The 18634-nt window shown below is 47.7% G+C and overlaps 1 protein-coding gene across 2 annotated transcripts in view; it reads right to left on the minus strand.

The window, feature by feature from the left end:
• LOC144141276 (putative cytochrome P450 12a5, mitochondrial) overlaps positions 1 to 18634 on the minus strand; it is a 37539-nt gene that overhangs the window by 5749 nt on the left and 13156 nt on the right. For both annotated transcript variants that reach the window (XM_077672853.1, XM_077672854.1), the window contains 3 exons: positions 17398 to 17599; positions 12926 to 13088; positions 8663 to 8823 (listed from right to left, as the gene is read on the minus strand). In XM_077672853.1, the coding sequence (XP_077528979.1) occupies positions 8663 to 8823; positions 12926 to 13088; positions 17398 to 17599 (526 nt within the window). The remainder of the gene's footprint in view (positions 1 to 8662; positions 8824 to 12925; positions 13089 to 17397; positions 17600 to 18634) is intronic.

Raw genomic sequence — 18634 nt, forward strand, 5'->3', positions numbered from 1 at the left:
GGAAACGTATACCGTGAGGAGCTAATGAAAAATCTTTGTGTAATGTCCTCTGTAGCACATCCGAAAAATATACTCCCTCCCAACAATGCAAAAATACATGATCTATCGTCTAGGGGAATTTACAACTAAAACAATCTGTCTCTCACGGTACAAATAACCGCCTTTCTTTCATAAACGTTTGTACTAATAATGTTTCTGTATGTGACCTAAACACAAAGGACTTGACCCCTGGTTGAATCTGCATTTTTTTAAACCTCTTAAGCACACCTGGCCTTCCACAGTACATGGCTCTGTATATGGGCACAAGAAACACAACATCGACAACGTCATGGTACAATTTCTTCCGCGTAACCGTACCTAAATACTCTTTTCAAAACCTTGCGTTTAAAAACCTCACGCTGGCCACAACGTCCTTAAAGTATCCAAAAATACCCCCCATCATGTATTCAGTCGTAATAACAAATTAAGGGAGAGCCATGCCTAGCCTTAATTGACACACTGCATGAAGAAAACGGTCACTTACTTCTCTCAAAAAAAGAAATCTATTTACTAGTTGTGGCACAAATAACTGCGCTAGCCCCACTCCTCCATCTTTCACACGCCTAAAAAGGTTGTTACGACTGCACCTCTCCCAATTCGAGGCCCAGACACTCGATTCAACTTGTGGACGTTCGAGCTTGAGCAGGGCAACACCTGCATCACATACCAGAGTTTGCATACTAAGAACAAATTACACACGGTCGCCCTAGAAAACGTGGACAAATAAGCCCCCTTCCACTTTTCCGCTTTCGCGCGAGTTTATTGTGCCTGTTCTCGCCAATATGGTTCGCTGTCTCTATAAAACTGAAGGGGTGCTCCCAGATACTTGACTGGGGCTGTTGTCCAGCCTACGTTATCAAAAAGCGCTGGGGGTGGATTGCCACTCACCATGCCAGAACCCCAGACATTTTCCCCAATTCACTAGGCTTGCGGTTGTGGTACTGAACCGTTTTGTGACCTGGACTACTCTATAAATACTGTCCTTGTTTTCACAGAATACAGCAATGTCATCTGCATAAGCCAGCAGTTTCACTTCGGTCTCGAGGAGGCGGATTTCATGAATCTTTACGTCTTTTAGTATACGGAAACGCAAAGTTTCAATGCAAATACAAAACACTAGTGGGCTGAGTGGGCAGCCCTGACACACCGAGCGTTGCACGTCAGTGGGCGCTTCCAATGTCTTATTGACCACTACCCGCGTAGTGTTATTTCGGTACGCCAGAGCGATCCCCTTTGTGATAACAGAACCTACATTGATATAATCCAGTATACAAAACGACACTTCGTGTGACACACAATAAAAGCCTTCTAGAGATCCAGCTGAAGCACCACGACTCCTACTTGTGCGGCATCGCTACACTCAAGCACGCACCTGGCCTTGTGAATGTTAGTATCTAGTATACAGCAGGTTTGATGAGCGCTACTAACCGAGACGTGAACGACTCTACGAACGCCCCTTATGTCCTTCCCTATGACTCCTTCAGAAGGTGTGCGCCGTCTAGTAGAGCCGAAGTGATGTAGCGCATCATGACGCTAATGAGCGCCGACAAATGACGTCGCGATGCCAGCCCCTTCGTGTACGGGGGAGACGCGTGAATTGAGGCACTGCACCCTCCCCTGTTTTTTGTTTCGTGCGTGCCGGCGTCACTCGTCTGGTGGGGTCAGGCTCGCGAACCCTTCGCACGAGTAGGAGGTTCCTTTACATTCAACTGGTCCTGTGAAGGCCCCTTCAACTTTCGTATTTTGCCGATTCCTATAAAAGAGGGATCAACCACAATTTTTGTCCTCCTGCACCCCGCAATAAAATTGAAGTATGAATAATGATGAAAAGAGTGTGGTTAACGGTCGGCCTGTGGCCAGCCTCGAGCTAGCGGATAATAAAATGTCTGGAGGAACCTCTGCCAGACGGTACGACTCCTCCCTCAAGCCGGAGTACAGAGCTCCACCTCGCCGTCTTCGGGCTACAGCAAGAGGTGTCGACTACATGCGCTCAAGCGCCAAGTCTACCACCTGAGTATTGTGTGTCTGTTAAGCGCCACAAGGCCAGCTTTTTGGTCTCCTCGACAGCCGTGACTACTGTAACATAATGGTGGAGCACATCGAAATCGCGCAAACTCCGGCTACGCCCCAAAAGGACAATGTCGATAACACTCAGATAAATTGCTGCGCATGGGTGGTTTGCGTTTGGGGAGTGATAGCCCTGCGGACTGGCGCTAGTCCGTATTAGTCGTGTTGTTAACCGAACCTGCATTATTATCCATTCATACCACAGTTGAGAAGCAAACCTTGAAACCATAAACCTTGAAAACGCGAACTACGAGGACTGAAACCAGACTTGACGTCACCATTACAGCAGCGTTACGCTAAAATTAACGTTCTGTTCATATTTTACGTGCGTTAGTGACAGCTCCCAATACTGCAGTGAAGACAAAATGGCGTGAAAAGCGCAAGTACAACATTTTTGGCAAGCAACGATGCCAACTGAACTTTTCGACAGTATATTGCCACACGCTCCGACAAAGCGTTCCATTTTTAGTAAGAGCAGGGAGTGCCAGCGACCACCGGAACAGCGCCGCGTCATGCGACCGCGTTCGAGAAGATTCTGCGCCGGGTAGGACGCGCAAGTGTGCCGAGTGGCGTCCAGCGCACAGCTCGCGGACGCACGTGGGAGCAATCGACGAGGAACGCGTTCGCAGTGGAAGAGCTCTCTCTCTTTCTCGACGGCGGCCTCCCTGTTCGTGTTTCTTCAGTTCGGTGGGCACAAGTTCGCCTAATTAAAACAGTTGTTTTGCCCTACTCTATCCATCTGTCGTCTTGTCATCCGTGACAAAACTGGTGGAGGTGCGGGGTAATCGCAACCCATGCAGCGTACCCCTCCGACACGCCGTGCAGCAAGCCCAATTCTGAGCCCCGGACGGCGCGTCTTCCTGGATCAGGACCAGCCACGTACAAGTCGACGTCTACAAAATCAACCACCCGAATTTGGACTCTTGCACGACGGAACGAGGACGAAGGCCAAATTCGTCATGACTTCCCAAGGCCAGCAGACGGAAGCCAGTGCACCGCAAATCATCTACATGCCGATCGCCCCTCGGGCGCCGATGCCCTTCCGTGGGGAGCCATTTGAAGACGTGGAAGACTGGATCCAGTATTACGAACGGGTCGCCCGCCACAACGGATGGACCCCGAAGCAATGCCTGGAGAACGTCTACTTTTCACTAGAAGAGACTGCCAAGTCTTGGTACGAAAACCACGAAGCTTCACTTGCATCGTGGGAAATCTTCAAAGAAGACCTAAAGCGGGCATTTGCGAACCCGTACCGACGGCAGCGTGCCGAGGATCTCCTTCAGACAAGGGTCCAAGGTCCAAATGAAACCGTCACCAGCTTCGTGGAAGGAGTGCTCCGCCTGATTGCCCGCGCCGACCCCCGGGCCAGCGAAGAAAAGAAGTTGCAAACTCTTATGAAAGGTGTGAAGAGTGACATCTTTGGTGGCCTCATTCGTAATCCCCCAACGACAGTGAGTGAGTTTGTTACTGAGGCAACAAACATTGAAAGGGCGCTACAGGCAAGAGCTGGCCACTATCACAGGCTCACTGGCGGCCCTAGTGTCACTACACTGGCGCACAACCACCGTGAAACGCTTGCCGCCGAGCCCGGAAATCTTCGCGACATTATTCGTAGCATCATCCGGGAAGAACTTAACGCCGCCGTCCCCTGCGTGGCTTCCGTGGCCGATAGTCGACTGGACGTGACCACTGGCGGCACCGAACGCACTAGAGACACAATTCGCGACATCATTCGGGAAGAATTGACGAAGATGCTTCCATCGTCTGAACGCGCAGCATCCGTTTCCATCGCGGAAGTCGTTCGGCAGGAAGTGCGACGCTCCCTTGTTCCAGAACCCCCTGTCCAGGTTGTCCCTGAGCAGCCAGCCTTGACGTATGCAGCCGTAGTCCAAAATTCACCTCCCGCAATTCCTCGCCAATACCTGGCTCCAACACGACGGGAACCACCATCGCAACAATACGCACCCACAACCCATCGCGGCCCCCGGAAAAGCGACGTGTGGAGGACGGCCGACAACCAACCTTTGTGTTTCCACTGTGGAGAGGCCAATCATGTCTACCGCCACTGCCCCTACCGCGAACTTGGACTCCGCGGATATCGGCCGAACGACCCGTGTCCAAGATACGGCCAGCATCCACGGGACATCGCCGAGTATTTGCGCCGCCCGCCGTCTCCGCCACTGATTCAGCGCCGAGAATCCCGTTCGCCGTCACCCCGTCGCCCAGCGTCTCCTGCTCGCCAACTTCGCCGTGAGAGCCCCTCTCCCCTGCCCCGGCGGGAAAACTAGGCACGGCAACCCCGGGAGGTGGGGTTGCCGCCGGCAAAGTTAGCGAAGAGCCTCCAGCGGCGGTGGGACGCAGTGAGTCAAGTAAAGGTGGTCTTCAACACGGCATGCGTTTTTCCGTGTCAAATAACCTCAATGTGATGATTGACGGCTACGACGCCATTGCGCTCGTCGACACTGGAGCAGACTATTCCGTCCTTAGCGGGAGCTTCTCACGCCGTCTTAGGAAAGTGACGACTGTGTGGGATGGCCCTGAAATACGGACTGCCGGGGGACATCTCATAGCACCTATCGGAAAGTGTACCGCTCGTGTTATAATTAATGGCGAGGCATGCCCTGTGAATTTCGTCGTTCTGCAGAACTGTTCTAGAGACGTCATACTCGGAATGGACTTTCTGTGTGAGTACGGTGCTATAATCGATCTTGGTGAGAGCAGCCTGACGCTTCGAAAACCTGTCGCGCCATCCGAAGACCGGCGGCCGATATCCACGACGGCACGAGTTCTAGATGACCATGTGAGGGTACCTCCACGTTCGGGAGTTTTCTTGCTTATTGGCACTGATGCAAGTACTTGCCACGAAGCCCTGGTTGAATGCAATACTCAGCTTCTCCTGGAAAAAGGCATTGGCGTCGCAAGGGGTGTCACACAACTGCAAGATGGTCGTGCCACAGTTCTTGTGACGAACTTTCGGGACGAACCGCAGCACCTCACGAAAGGTATGGCAATAGGCTACGTCGAAGACATCAGTGATTTCTCCGACGTTTTACCAGTGATAGGAGAGGCAGGTCCACCAGGAGCAAGTTCGACTGGACTCGTGGGGCTCGACGTAAACCCAATGCTTTCGTCGCAACAGAAAGACGATTTGACCAGGCTACTAGATGAGTTTCAAGACTGTTTTTCGACTACAGAAGGTGTCAATCGAACTGCCATTGCCAAGCACAGAATAATCACTGAAGATTCCACGCATCCTATTCATCAATCGCCATACAGAGTATCTTTCAAGGAGCGAGAAGCTATACAGAAACAAGTGCAAGAAATGTTACGAGATGACATCATCCAGCCCTCAAACAGCCCCTGGGCTGCGCCAGTAGTGCTGGTGAGGAAGAAGGACGGGACACTACGATTCTGTGTCGATTACAGACGATTGAACCGCGTAACTAAGAAAGATGTTTATCCTCTACCCCGTGTGGACGACACGTTTGATCGACTACGGTGTGCTCGTTACTTCTCATCAGTAGATCTGAAGAGTGGCTATTGGCAAATCGAAGTTGACGAACGGGACAGAGAAAAAAACGGCGTTCATTACACCTGACGGCCTGTATGAATTTAAAAGGATGCCTTTCGGACTTTGCACTGCGCCTGCCACCTTCCAGAGGGTGATGGATACTGTTCTTGCCGGTCTGAAATGGCAGACGTGTCTTGTTTATCTTGACGATGTTGTAATTTTCTCGAACACATTTGACGAACACCTCCAGCGCCTCAGAGCAGTTCTACAGGCAATCAGGAACGCGGGTCTGACGCTGAAACCGACAAAATGTCGCTTCGGTTACCGGGAGTTGAAGTTTCTCGGGCACATCATTTGCAGTGAAGGGATTCGCCCCGACCCACAGAAGACAGCCGCTGTGGCTGCCTTTCCAACTCCAACCGACAAGAAGACCATCAGGCAGTTCCTCGGTTTGTGTGCTTACTACAGGCGCTTCATCCGGAACTTCTCTCTTGTAGCGGCCCCACTTACCTACCTGACAAAAGAAAGCGTCGCCTTCGAGTGGAAGGAAGGACAGCAAAGAGCGTTCGACGAACTGAAACGAGCACTACAAACGCCTCCGTTGCTAGGGCATTTTGACCAGGACGCCGAAACAGAAATACACACCGACGCTAGTAACAAAGGCCTTGGAGCAGTCCTCGTTCAGAAACAAAACGGGGCCGAGCAAGTCATTGCGTATGCAAGTCGAACGCTTTCCCGGGCCGAAACTAATTATTCGGCGACTGAGAAAGAGTGCCTCGCGGTGGTGTGGGCGGTGACGAAGTTCCGTCCATATTTGTACGGACGCCCATTCCGAGTTGTCACCGACCATCATTCACTGTGCTGGCTGGCGAATTTGAAAGACCCTGCTGGGCGACTTGCTCGATGGAGCCTCCGATTGCAAGAATTTGACATTACGGTGACACACAAGTCAGGTCGAAGGCACAAGGACGCAGACTGCCTGTCACGAAATCCCGCAGAATTAGCGCCGGTGGACAAGACTGATGACGAGGAGAGCTTCCTCGGAGCAGTGAACGCAACGGATATGGCAGTGCGGCAGCGACGTGACCCAGAACTACGGCACGTGATGGAACACTTGGATGGAAAAGGAAACGTAGTCCCCCCTGATTTCGTTCGCGTTTTACCCTCACTGAGCATTCGGAACGGCGTCCTATACAAGAAAAACTTCGAACCTGGGGGAAAATCATGGCTTCTTGTTGCACCCAGTGACCTGCGAGGAGAAATTATTGAGGCCTGTCATGATGACCCCAGCTCTGGACACCTCGGCTATACGCGCACGCTTTCAAGAGTACGAGAAAGTTACTACTGGCCGCGACTCGCGAAGACCATACGCTGGTACACTAAGACTTGCCACCAGTGCCAAAGACGGAAGACACCGCCCTTACGCCATGCCGGCTTCCTGCATCCGATTCCACCGCCAAGGGTGCCATTTCAACAAATCGGAATGGACTTACTTGGCCCATTTCCTAGGTCAGAGTCAGGAAATCGGTGGATTATTGTAGCGACTGATTACCTGAGCCGCTATGCCGAGTCGAAAGCCCTACCGACAGGAACTGCGACGGAAGTGGCGAAGTTTTTTATCGAATGTATTGTACTACGGCACGGCGCTCCCGAGGTAATCATTACTGACCGAGGATCAGCATTTACGGCACAACTTACCAAAGAAATCTTACGTTTAAGTGGCACTAGTCACCGCAAATCAACTGCGTACCACCCACAAACAAATGGGTTAACCGAAAGGCTAAATAAGACGATTTCTGACATGATCGCTATGTACGTAGACGTGGAACACAGAAGATGGGATGATGTACTTCCGTACGTAACCTTCGCATACAACACGGCCGTGCAAGAAACTACCGGAACGTCACCATTTCAACTTGTTCACGGTAGAAAGGTAACTACCATGCTGGATGCCATGTTGCCTCACCAACAGGACGCAATCACAGACGTCGATTGCCAACTCGTGTGCCAGCGTGCTGAAGAAGCCCGTCAACTAGCAAGAACTCGAATATGCGACCAGCAGCGCACCGATTCCCATCGGTACAATCTCCGCCGTCGAGACGTACGGTTCAACCCTGGTGACAAAGTATGGATATGGACACCGATAAGACGCCGCGGCCTCAGCGAAAAGCTCTTGAAACGCTATTTTGGTCCATACAAAATAACGCGCCGTGTCAGTGAATTGACCTACGAAGTATTACCCGACGACACTCAAGCGTCATCCAACAGGCGGCCGCTTCGTCCGGAGGTGGTGCACGTTGTGCGGCTGAAACCGTACTACTCTCGCTAGTGCAGTGAGTGTATTGAACGCGTAGTTGTGTGATTTTTTTTTGTCCTAGGCAGCATCGGGACGATGCAGCTTTACTGAGGGGGGATAGTGCCACACGCTCCGACAAAGCGTTCCATTTTTAGTAAGAGCAGGGAGTGCCAGCGACCACCGGAACAGCGCCGCGTCATGCGACCGCGTTCGAGAAGATTCTGCGCCGGGTAGGACGCGCAAGTGTGCCGAGTGGCGTCCAGCGCACAGCTCGCGGACGCACGTGGGAGCAATCGACGAGGAACGCGTTCGCAGTGGAAGAGCTCTCTCTCTTTCTCGACGGCGGCCTCCCTGTTCGTGTTTCTTCAGTTCGGTGGGCACAAGTTCGCCTAATTAAAACAGTTGTTTTGCCCTACTCTATCCATCTGTCGTCTTGTCATCCGTGACAATATCTTCCCCCTCGAGAGAAAAAAAAGCTTGAAGAAAGGTCTTCATCGCTGGCATTGGTTTACATACTTTCAAAAACATTTGACAAGCTTCAAAACACTGTCTTTATTTAAATAACTGGAAGCCTAACTGACACCCGTGCCCACACGAGGGAACCGCTGAGAAGCGCGGCATACAATCTTTGGTAGTGACGCGAATGTATTTTTAATAGGAATCTTTTCAGAACAGCATTTTACCACTTCGTAAAGCGAAATAATTTTTGGGGAGCCTATGGCTCTATGGGTTGTATTATTCAGGTTCACCTGAGTGACTCCTTGATGCAGGCTCGAATGTACGGTAGACTTGTAGGTGTGTCGTCATTAAGCAATTCGCTGTGAGCAGTGAGGGCCTCTCTTCGTGCCTTTTCTTGCGCCTCGGGATTCTCGGCAAGCCGGTAAAGGCAGAAGGTGGCTGTACTTGATGTCTGAAAAAGCGCATTTTGCATATGCGGCAACAGACTGTTAGGGGAACTCACTTTTCCTTTAGGCAAACTGTGATGTACGAAAAACTAAGTTAAAGGTGTAGAGCAAACACAAATGTTCCAGCCAAACGTCTGAAAAATGACTCCATGAAAAGTTGATTTTCAATTTGCAGCTTTCAAATAAAACCGTTCAGCAACACAACTGGGCGGTTATCAGTGGGATTAAGCTATTTTACTTTTGTTAAAGGTAATGGCTAAAATTACGCATTATCGTTGTACCAACTGATGTCTGCTGTGCAGCGTTTCTGGTCATGCCCTTTACTCTTACAAGATAAGCTCAATCTACTTGGCTAACATTTTTGTTACCAAGTACATTTGTGGTATCCGTCGACCCCCAAGGACGAGTCTCGAGCGTCAAGGAAGGAGAGAAGCGACCGTCAAGGTCTACATTTAATGGAACGTCGAAGGGAATAGAAGACGAAGAAGCAATGCGTGCGCTCGGGAAGCACGAGACTTGACCAAGCCAGCCAAGGGAGACTGACCTCAGTTGACTACAGACAATGGCTGGCCGCACCAGGCGTATGGCGGTCGATGGCGATGCGGCTGTGACCTGTTCAAAGAGATTTTACATCTTCCCTGCGGCCGACAATGTGGAGACAGTCTGCATGTAAAGAGTGTAGGCGCTGAGTTGGCAGCCATGGTACAAGTCTCGGCGCAGTCGGTGCGTAGAGTCTGGTACACCCGATGACAGCATGCAATGCAGTATAGTTTCCGCAGAATGTTTTCAAAACTCATGTCGGGGTCCAAATTGAAACGAATGGCTCTTGTATTGGCGCAGCAGAAAATGACGTGGGAGCGCTTCTTTGAAGATGGCGTCTTGAAAATACGTGGTCCCTTCAAGATCGTTGCCTCGGTTATTTGCTGTGGCTGCATGGGCAAATTCTCCGGGTGGGGGGGGGTCAGCTGTGCATAGAAGATATTCGCGAGGGTCCTTCCCACGACGCGTAAGTCATCAGCTGCTCGCTTCCAGTTTTCCTCGGAAGGTTCTCGTCTGAGTTGTCGCTTCTTAGGGAAAAGTTCTGATCGTGTTTCTCGACCAAGTGACCTGTTCTTCGCTCTGCTCCTTCGGAATTGTCAACTAGGTCAGTTGCCTGTTTGGAGGGAACAGCAAGTTCGTAACTTTCGCCCACAAAACACATGTTTTCCTATGGCTCTTCTGGGTCTTCGTTGCACATTGAGGGAACGTGCCGTCGTTCGCAATGCGGGCAAACGATCTTCCCCCTACACTGTCGAGCGATATATCAATGGGTCAGACAACGGAAACAACGTCCGTATTTGGTAAGAAGGCTCTTCATCTGTTCCATGGTTACATTTTCAGTCGCGCAAGACGCTGCGTCATGTGAAGCGGAGCAAAACAAGCACTTTCGTATCTCGGGAGCTGCGGCATGCAGGAATGCTGCAGCATGTTCATGTTTTAAATTCCTGTTCGCAGCTGTTCCCCTGTCTCGTCGTCCTTCTTAAACTTTGTTAGCCATGACGTGACCTGAATAACTGCTTCCAGGCACTCAAGTTCGTTTCCAAAGAAGTCCATCAGTTCATCAAACTTTTTTTGTGGTCGATCGGTTGTTGCTGACGCTCCACTCCGGTTGACGATGAAGCAGTAGATGACGTCTTTGAATGCCGGTGGCACCTCAGGACCATGTCTCGAGGGAGTGCGTGAAGAAGGATCTCACGTAGCATAACACAATAAGACTCTGGGCTCGTACCAAGTGCATTCAAGCTTCTACAGTGTATCTGCACGTCGTCGTAAAGCTTTTGTAGTTTCGTTGCGTCAATTGAGGAGGAAACAGATGGTATGTCAATGAGGGCTCACAGGTGGTCTCTGGCATTAAGAGTCTGGTCACCGAACCGCTTCTGAAGTATCTCGATTGCGTCATTGTAGCATTGTTCTGTCATAAGCAGTCCAGAAACTGATGCAGCCGCCGAGCTGGTCAGAAGGCGGTTCACGTGACAAAATTTCTCCGTCGCCGCAGTTCTGTGTTCTTTTGTACAGCGGACTCGAATATACTCCAAAATCTGATCCAGTTTCGACGGTCTCTATCGAACTTCAGCAGTTCTAATGTCGGTAGCTTCGTTCTAGTGGTTGCGGTTTCGCTATGCGGTGGTCTCGTTAAAGAAGGCCAAACGAGGGACTCACCAGTCTGTTGGTCTCGAGATCTGTACTGAAGCACAGCACTAATCTTCACCACCTTATCGTTGTTCGAAGTCGTGTTAGAGGTCTCTTCCGTGACCATTTCGTCTGTCGCTTCCAGGAAATTGTCGTCGTCCAGCTTCTGGATCGGTGGATGCATGGCCTGGATCCTCTCCTAGAAAATCACTGCGTCCATCGCTGTAGCCAGGGTGCCACTTCGGAGGCCGTCTTCTATCTCGGTCAAGACGGCGGAAACCTTGTCCCGAAGGGCAGTTCGTCGCCGCAGCTTCAGCTCGATCGAAGTCATCCTTGGTCCTTGGAGGTAGGTCCGCCGGTTTCTCAAGCAGAAGCCGTCGAAGAAAGGCTGTCGCTCCTGCTTGTCAGTGTAGACCTGGCAGACACGAGTCCCGGGTCGTTTCAGCACCAGTTTGTGGGATTTGTTAACCCCCAAGGATGAGACTCGAGTGTCAAGTAAGGAGAGAAGCGACAGTCAAGGTCTGCATGTAATGGAACGTCGAAGGGAACAGAAGACGAAGAAGAAATACGTGCGCTCGGGAAGCACGAGACTTGACCAAGCCAGCCAAGGGAGACTGACCTCAGTTCACTACAGACAATGGATGGCCCCACCAGGCCTATGGCGGTCGATGGTGATGCGGCTGTGACTTGTTCAAAGATATTTTACAGCATTAATTACACTAAATTGTTTTGTGAATACAAGTTGCTGTCTAATTAATGTTCGGACCAACAGTTCAAGTATTTTAACGCGCGCAGTACCCGTCACTGGATACACAGTAGACAGTATGCTATTATGCTGAGTATCCCAAAATTACAAGTCATTTTACAGAATATGTAAGCTATGCATCGAGCCTGAACTAGAGCGTAAAATGAGAGTGTAGGAAGTACGTCCTAACCTAACATTTTTTGGGAATTTAAGGAGGGCCATGCTTATTAAGCAAAGCACCCATGGGGATTGTTGAGAAGTGCCGGTCGTTATGTAATGTAGAATAATCCCTTCGGTAAACGTAATCAATTTCTGTTTGCCTTCTAATCGTTACTAGTTACACCGCGTAATTTGGTGTGGTGCTACTCCGGTTAAGGGCTTTTCGCGAAGTACATTTGGCAGTGAACCACTCGATTTCTATTCGGTTGTTTTTCGTCTGATGAGGTATTTTGCCTCAGCGCAGTTTTTAGGTAAAACATTTAAAATTTCAATTCATTAGGCACATGTTTCCCATGCCTTTGTTGTTTTCACGCAAAAATATTTATTCGTTTATTGCGCTTTCCTCGCGCGTTGTCCTCATTCTGGGGGCGTTTCGTCACCATTTGGCGCATTATTTTATCCTACTGAACGTTTTCCTTGCCTCATTTCTTGCGGCTAGCACTTGAAGTAGTGTGGCGAAAGTGTCCGAACATAGCTCACGTCATGTTCTGCTAGAAACCCTTGTGAAACAGTTGCCTTAAAATTGTGCTGCTACAGAATAATGCTGCATTTTTAGCAAGTACTTAATCTGTTATAATCATCGTATGTCACTATGGTCGTTGATACCTGGTGAAGCAAGCCCTGCCATAATTAGGCCGTACCGGTTCAATCCTTATTCAGAGTATTGTCTTTGTGCCTGGTTCCAATACTTCGATTAAAAATGATGAGTTGACTCATAATTTTCTAAATGCTCCTGGAAGTTTGCCAGAATCAAGAGCACTAGCGTCACAACGATCTTTTTATGCACTAAGTTTGGGTTTCGTGGTGGCTAGCGGCGTTTTGTTTCTGTGCAATTAGCAAGGAATTAGCAATTCTTCTTGTTTAAAAAAAAACTTCCACGAAAAATACGATGTGAAAGAGATACCGTTTTCAAGTTCACGTGTTATATTTTTATAGATATAAAAGCATCGCTTATAATGAAGTGAAACCCTTACCGTGTGAGTGCCGGCAATCAAGAGGTCGTTAATGAACGTGAATATTTCTTTGATATTCAGCTTTCGATCACAAAGAAGTTGTTGCCAAATTGTGTTGTGCCCGCTGCCTTCAGTCAATGCAGGGGATGCGCTGATAGCTTCGTTGAAAATTCCAAATAATCGCCTACGAAGAAAGAAGCTCCTAAAAAGCAGTACTGCCAAAGTAGGGCTAAGTTTACCATAAAAATAGTGCCCAAAAAGCAACTTGCGGCTGGATCACTGGGGTGTACTTGTGATAGTGTAGTCAACCATTTTTTCGGGGAACAGTCTTGATAAAAAAATTCCCACGGCTGTCCCCTGCTTACATTTTCGTATCTATGACATACAAAATTGGCCTTTCGCGACCGTCTTAATAAGCGAATGATGGTTAGGAAATTACAAAATTTGGATGAAGGCTATGGAAATTATCTAATACCTCACCTATTTTAATACATTTGACGCAATCCCAGCGGAAACAAATTGGTTTGGAAACATCGAATTCTCTTCTCTCAAGCGTTGCAACCAGTGAATTTGGGTGAAAAGAAAATGTTTAGTAAATAAATATTTTAGTTCGTTCGGAAAAAATCGTTTGCAGTAAATTACGCAACAAAGCAGGCATTGTTTGCGCAACTGGCAGTATGTGCGCAGCTGGCAGAAACATGGGCGTTTGAATTAAACGAACAGGTGAATACCCTTATTGGTTTAGAGAAAGCTTGAGTAACGATGCCATTCAACCGAGAATTCTAAAATCAACAGCGGAAAACGTTTTCATGGTTAACAAAAGCATGACCCGTAAGTGCTTTAGCTCAAAAACTGTTGCGATGTTTTTAAACCATGCATACAAAGAAATAGGATTTCGCTCTGCCAGAATTTTCGAAAATATCCATTCCGGTTCAGCCATTCATACCAGGGGTTTACATTCTCAGCAGCCTCCGAGGCGACTAAGTCGCGTTATTTAGAAATGTAAAGGGTCGAGCACCATCGGCTTCGCATTTTTATGTTCGAAGCCCAGACGAAACAGGGTGTCATAGAGATTTACACTGTTATTATTACAGATTTGTGTTCCCCCTTTTAATGCGACAGCTTGTAGAGTTTTCAAGTGTATATTCTTTGTCTTTTGAAGGCAACCACATACATCTCAAACTGGATGAGGAATTTTCCAGTGTATTTTTGTAACAGAAACAGCAGACAGTTATATGCAAACGTCCATCGATGCAAAGGTTCGCTTTGCATTTATTGAAATATGTATGAAATATTATTTTAACTTTATGTATGCGCAGAGAAAAGCCCAGGAAAGAAATTTATGAACCAAAACAAGACCTAAACAATCAACAGAAAATGTCACCAATTAGGGCATTAGTTACTGTAACTACGGGACGCCGGATTGGTTGGACTCGAAAAGGAATGCAGACCACATGACCAATTTAATTGGCAGCAACCATGTTTCACCAAAGCTTGATGTGTGCCTATAACGATGCTCGAGTTTTAAGGGTTAACACTGAGAAAGCGTTAGGGGTGAACGTGGTAGCCCTCGGTGAATAAGAAATTAACTGGCAGTAGACCTCCAAACCATCGCTACTCTTCAAGAACGCACACTGTAAAGGAAGAAATGCATAATTAGTTATTGGTAATGTTAAAGGGGTCTTCATAAAAAATACAACTTTGCTCGATTTGAAAAAATTAGCCTTTAGTAACCCACTGAGCTCCCCTACATCTATGATAGACGTTGCTAGGTGAAAGAAGGCAACAGATATAGAAATATTTTTGTAATACACGCTAAGTGACGTTGCACGTGAAGGAGTGACGCGCTAAGGGTCAGCACTAAAATATGGGCATCGTTGTGATACGATCACATTTAATTAGAGGACTAACTACAGTCCCCCAGTCATGTTTCGGGACAGTTACATAGGTAAGTGGCCGGAAATCGCTGAGAAAAGTCTCTTACGTTATGATAAACGTTCAGAAGGTGGCTGGCCAATCACCATTGCCGGATCTGTTTTCAGTATAGGTACATTTTTTTGAAGTTGGCTATAAAATTGATATGCGTTCTAGCTATGCAAAAAGCGGTGTATTGATGAACCAACCCAATATTTATTCTTGATGTCTTCTTTGAGTGGCCGCTAGTTGCACATAAAAATTATGCCCAAGCGAAACAAAAAAACTCAATTCGTTTAAAGCCACTTTGTAAGTTGTGTTCTGACGTGTTGACATACGGTCACCGAGCAATAGGAGAGTTCAGCAGATATGCCGTGAAACTGGCACGCATCCCCCAGGAGGACCTATGCTATTGCAGCTTTATGCAGGAAGCGTTTTTTATAGAACCATGACAAACCCAATAAAAAGCGAAGCTTTACGACATCATTCGGTTCCCCCGCTGCGGATGAGTACTGAGCGGATGAGTACTGTGGTACGCGCAGGGGATGAGTACTGAAATGAGTACTCAGAAGCGTGGCTAGGTAAACACCTGAGAACCGTCTCTGTGTTTCCATGCCGGTGGGTATATGCATGAACGCATTGTCAGTGTCGTCGGACCAGTCGCTGAAGAAGGAAGACGTCGGCGTGTTTCACACAGCAGTAAGGTGAGCGAAGGCTTCGCGGTGTAATAAAAAGGCCATGACAACAACACAGGTCTGGCTCATAGAAAATACTGCCTTGTCGGGATAGCGTTTATACCAATTTCATCGCAAATTTCAACCGGGCAATGGAGAAATTTAGGAAAACAGATGTGACACTGGCGCCTCCCCAACCACTACGGGCCAATCTTTCTTGACGTCACAAAATCTTGTTTTTGCAATCGGCGACTGCTGAGCCAAGCTGCCGCCAGGAAGCATAAATTACTGGGCGATTGTAGTGGGACTCTTAGTTCTGTTTGATTGTATCACTGGTATGCTAATGCACAGTTAACCCCTACTGCTAGTGATCGTAGTTGGAAAGAACACGTAAAAAAGTTTTATTCAACTGCAGAAATTTTACTACGATTTTTGCGTAGGAAGCTTAAGCTCGCTTCAACGGATACTAAATAAACTGGTATCTATACCTGGTCAGACCGGCATTAGAATATGCTAGTGGGGTATGGGATCCTTGTAAAACAGGGCTAATCAATATGCTTGAGAGAGTCCAACGAAGAGCAGCCCGATTTATTTTGTCTTATTACTCGCGAACCGATTCCGTTACAGAAATGTTGCAATTACTTAATTTACCCTCCCCAGCCGAACGACGTCGCCTAGCTGACTAAGATTTCTTTTCTTACTCTGGAAAAATCATTTTAAAATAGACACCTTTGAATACTTAGTACCATTACAAAGCAGAACCATAAGACTTACATATGAACATATTTTCCGGATCTCTCAACTACACATTAATGCATAGGCCAACTCATTTTCCCTTGAACAATAAAAGAATGGAACGCCCTACCAACAACCGTTGTCCAGAGTGACTCTGTAACGCAGTTTGCGGACAAATTGAAGCGAGTGATGTCCTAAGCAAGAAGTGCATTGTGAAAAAAAATTCTATCAAACTGGTTGTATTCGTTTGCTTATAGATATTACGGTTAGGTGTGTTCTTTCGTACTGCTGCGGTGTTAAATCCATACATTTTTCAAGTGACAATACTGATGTATAGTTTGTGTACACTCTGTATAATGCACTTCCCTGTTCTTCAATTTGTGCTGTAACCCCGCCCCTGTAATAGCCTCCGGGCCAACAGTATGCCTAAATAAATAGAATAATAAATAAAATACCCATGTTTTTAATTCTAGCGCCTATCACGCCACTCCTGCTCTTATTACGGCACTGCTGCGAAAAATTTGAACGTTTTAAATACTTATTCTGTGTTTTGACGAAAAAAAAAACAAAACGTCTTTTGTGGCTGGAATGAAGCGGAGGGAGCTACCAAAGTGTAGTCCTTTGAAACGTGACGCCGTTGTCTTTATGGTCACTAAAATAAATCACATCGACGTTTCTGGTGATGGACGAAAACATTCGGATGGCGAAGAGTTTTGTTTTAAACGCAGCCTAAATTCCAAATGAAGAAGATGTCACTGCATCAGAAAGGAGACCGCCGCGCAATGTGCGCCTCTGAACGGTGATGGTAACAATGAATACTGTGGCAGCAAAAACGCAAAACTAGGAACTCGTTTTCCCAAATATGGCTAGAAATGTCTAAAAGGTTTTGAGGTGAGGAAAAAAAATTCGCGAGGCCTACATGCTACTACGGGGGGCACTTCGAGGGACGGGTTTTTGTAAGACGAATAAATGCTGTCCGCACAAGGCCTTGAATGCCGGCTCGTTTGCTTAGCCCGAAAGCTCATGCGAAGCACCAAACACCAACCACGTGTTTGTTTTCACAACAATACACAGATTACCTCGATCGAGGTAGCACGGACAGCTATACCGGAAACGTTGTGCATAAATACTCGGTGTTTGCTTTTAAAACGAATAGAGGCAATTACTTACGGCACGACTTCATCGGAGATGGACTTAATTTTCTCCGCTGTGTTCGTGGTGAAGTAGTCACTGAAAGGCACCTTGACCATCAGACCATCCAGGACATTTACGAGGCGCTCTATGGCGCGCAAAATCACGCTGCCATCAGAGTTTTTAGGGAGAGGGTGTTGTAGTAGTCCTAGCCGCCTGTGCAGCGCCACAAAAACGGTTGCTGGAAGGAACACGCGCAAATTTATTTGTTGGCGTTATTCGCACACAAAGCAACAACACCATTAGTTCAACGCTTTTCTCGCTGTGGCATGTACTAGTGAATCCCAAAGCAGAACAACAGTTACTGTCTGCGCTATCTCACGTTTCAGCGTGCGTTCATCACCAGTGCACTGTTAACGCCCGGTCCTGTAATTCAAAGCATTTGCGTCAGTCGTTTATCCCTAACATTTGCGTCAGGTGGAACCGCCTTCCTCCGTCTGTTGCCGTGCTAACACGGGAGACTGCTTATCGATATGCTTTTAGCAACTTATTGTGTTCAATATTCCTGGTATTATTATTTACAGCTTGTATTTGTGCTGCTGGTTTTCTTTTTCTGTAACGCAGGCATGTAACTCGCTGCCCTGTACAACGATCTTTTTGCCCTGAAAATAACTAACCAACTAAGTAACTAACGAACTGACTAATAACTAGCTAACCGACTGACTAACTGAATAACCAACTAACCAACCAGCTAAACTACCTAACTAACCAACCAATTAACGGACTAACTATCTAACCCACTAACTTCCCGAACCAACTAACTAAATAACTAACGAACTAAATATTTGTAGTTATTGATGGCTACAAATTCCTTGTGAAGGCATGCGTTTTGCGAATTCCGTGGTGCTACAACGTGATCTACGTTGTCACCTGATAAAAACCACTGCCAGGTAGCAACCCACGTTGATCCCAAGGACGTGGGTTCGATCCCAGCCGTGGTGGCTGCTTTCGAATGGAGGCAAAAGAAAAATCGCCGGTGTGTCGATCTTTCAGCGCACGTTGGAAATTACAGGTGGTCAAATTTATTTTGGTGCTCTCGACTACGGCGCGCCTGTTGGGCCGAGTATACCTTCTGCTCGTTAAACCCCTGACATTAGATATTCGTTATCTCCAACCGATCAGTTTTGCCATGAAAGGTTTGCTCACGCAATGTTTGATTGCATAAGCAATAGCGAGACATGCCGGCAAAGTGTGTTGCACTGCTCCGCGTCCATCC

Source organism: Haemaphysalis longicornis, unplaced genomic scaffold, assembly GCF_048455015.1.
Source record: "Haemaphysalis longicornis isolate Haplotype H1 unplaced genomic scaffold, Haemaphysalis longicornis Haplotype H1 scaffold_6, whole genome shotgun sequence".
NCBI classification, from domain to species: domain Eukaryota; kingdom Metazoa; phylum Arthropoda; class Arachnida; order Ixodida; family Ixodidae; genus Haemaphysalis; species Haemaphysalis longicornis.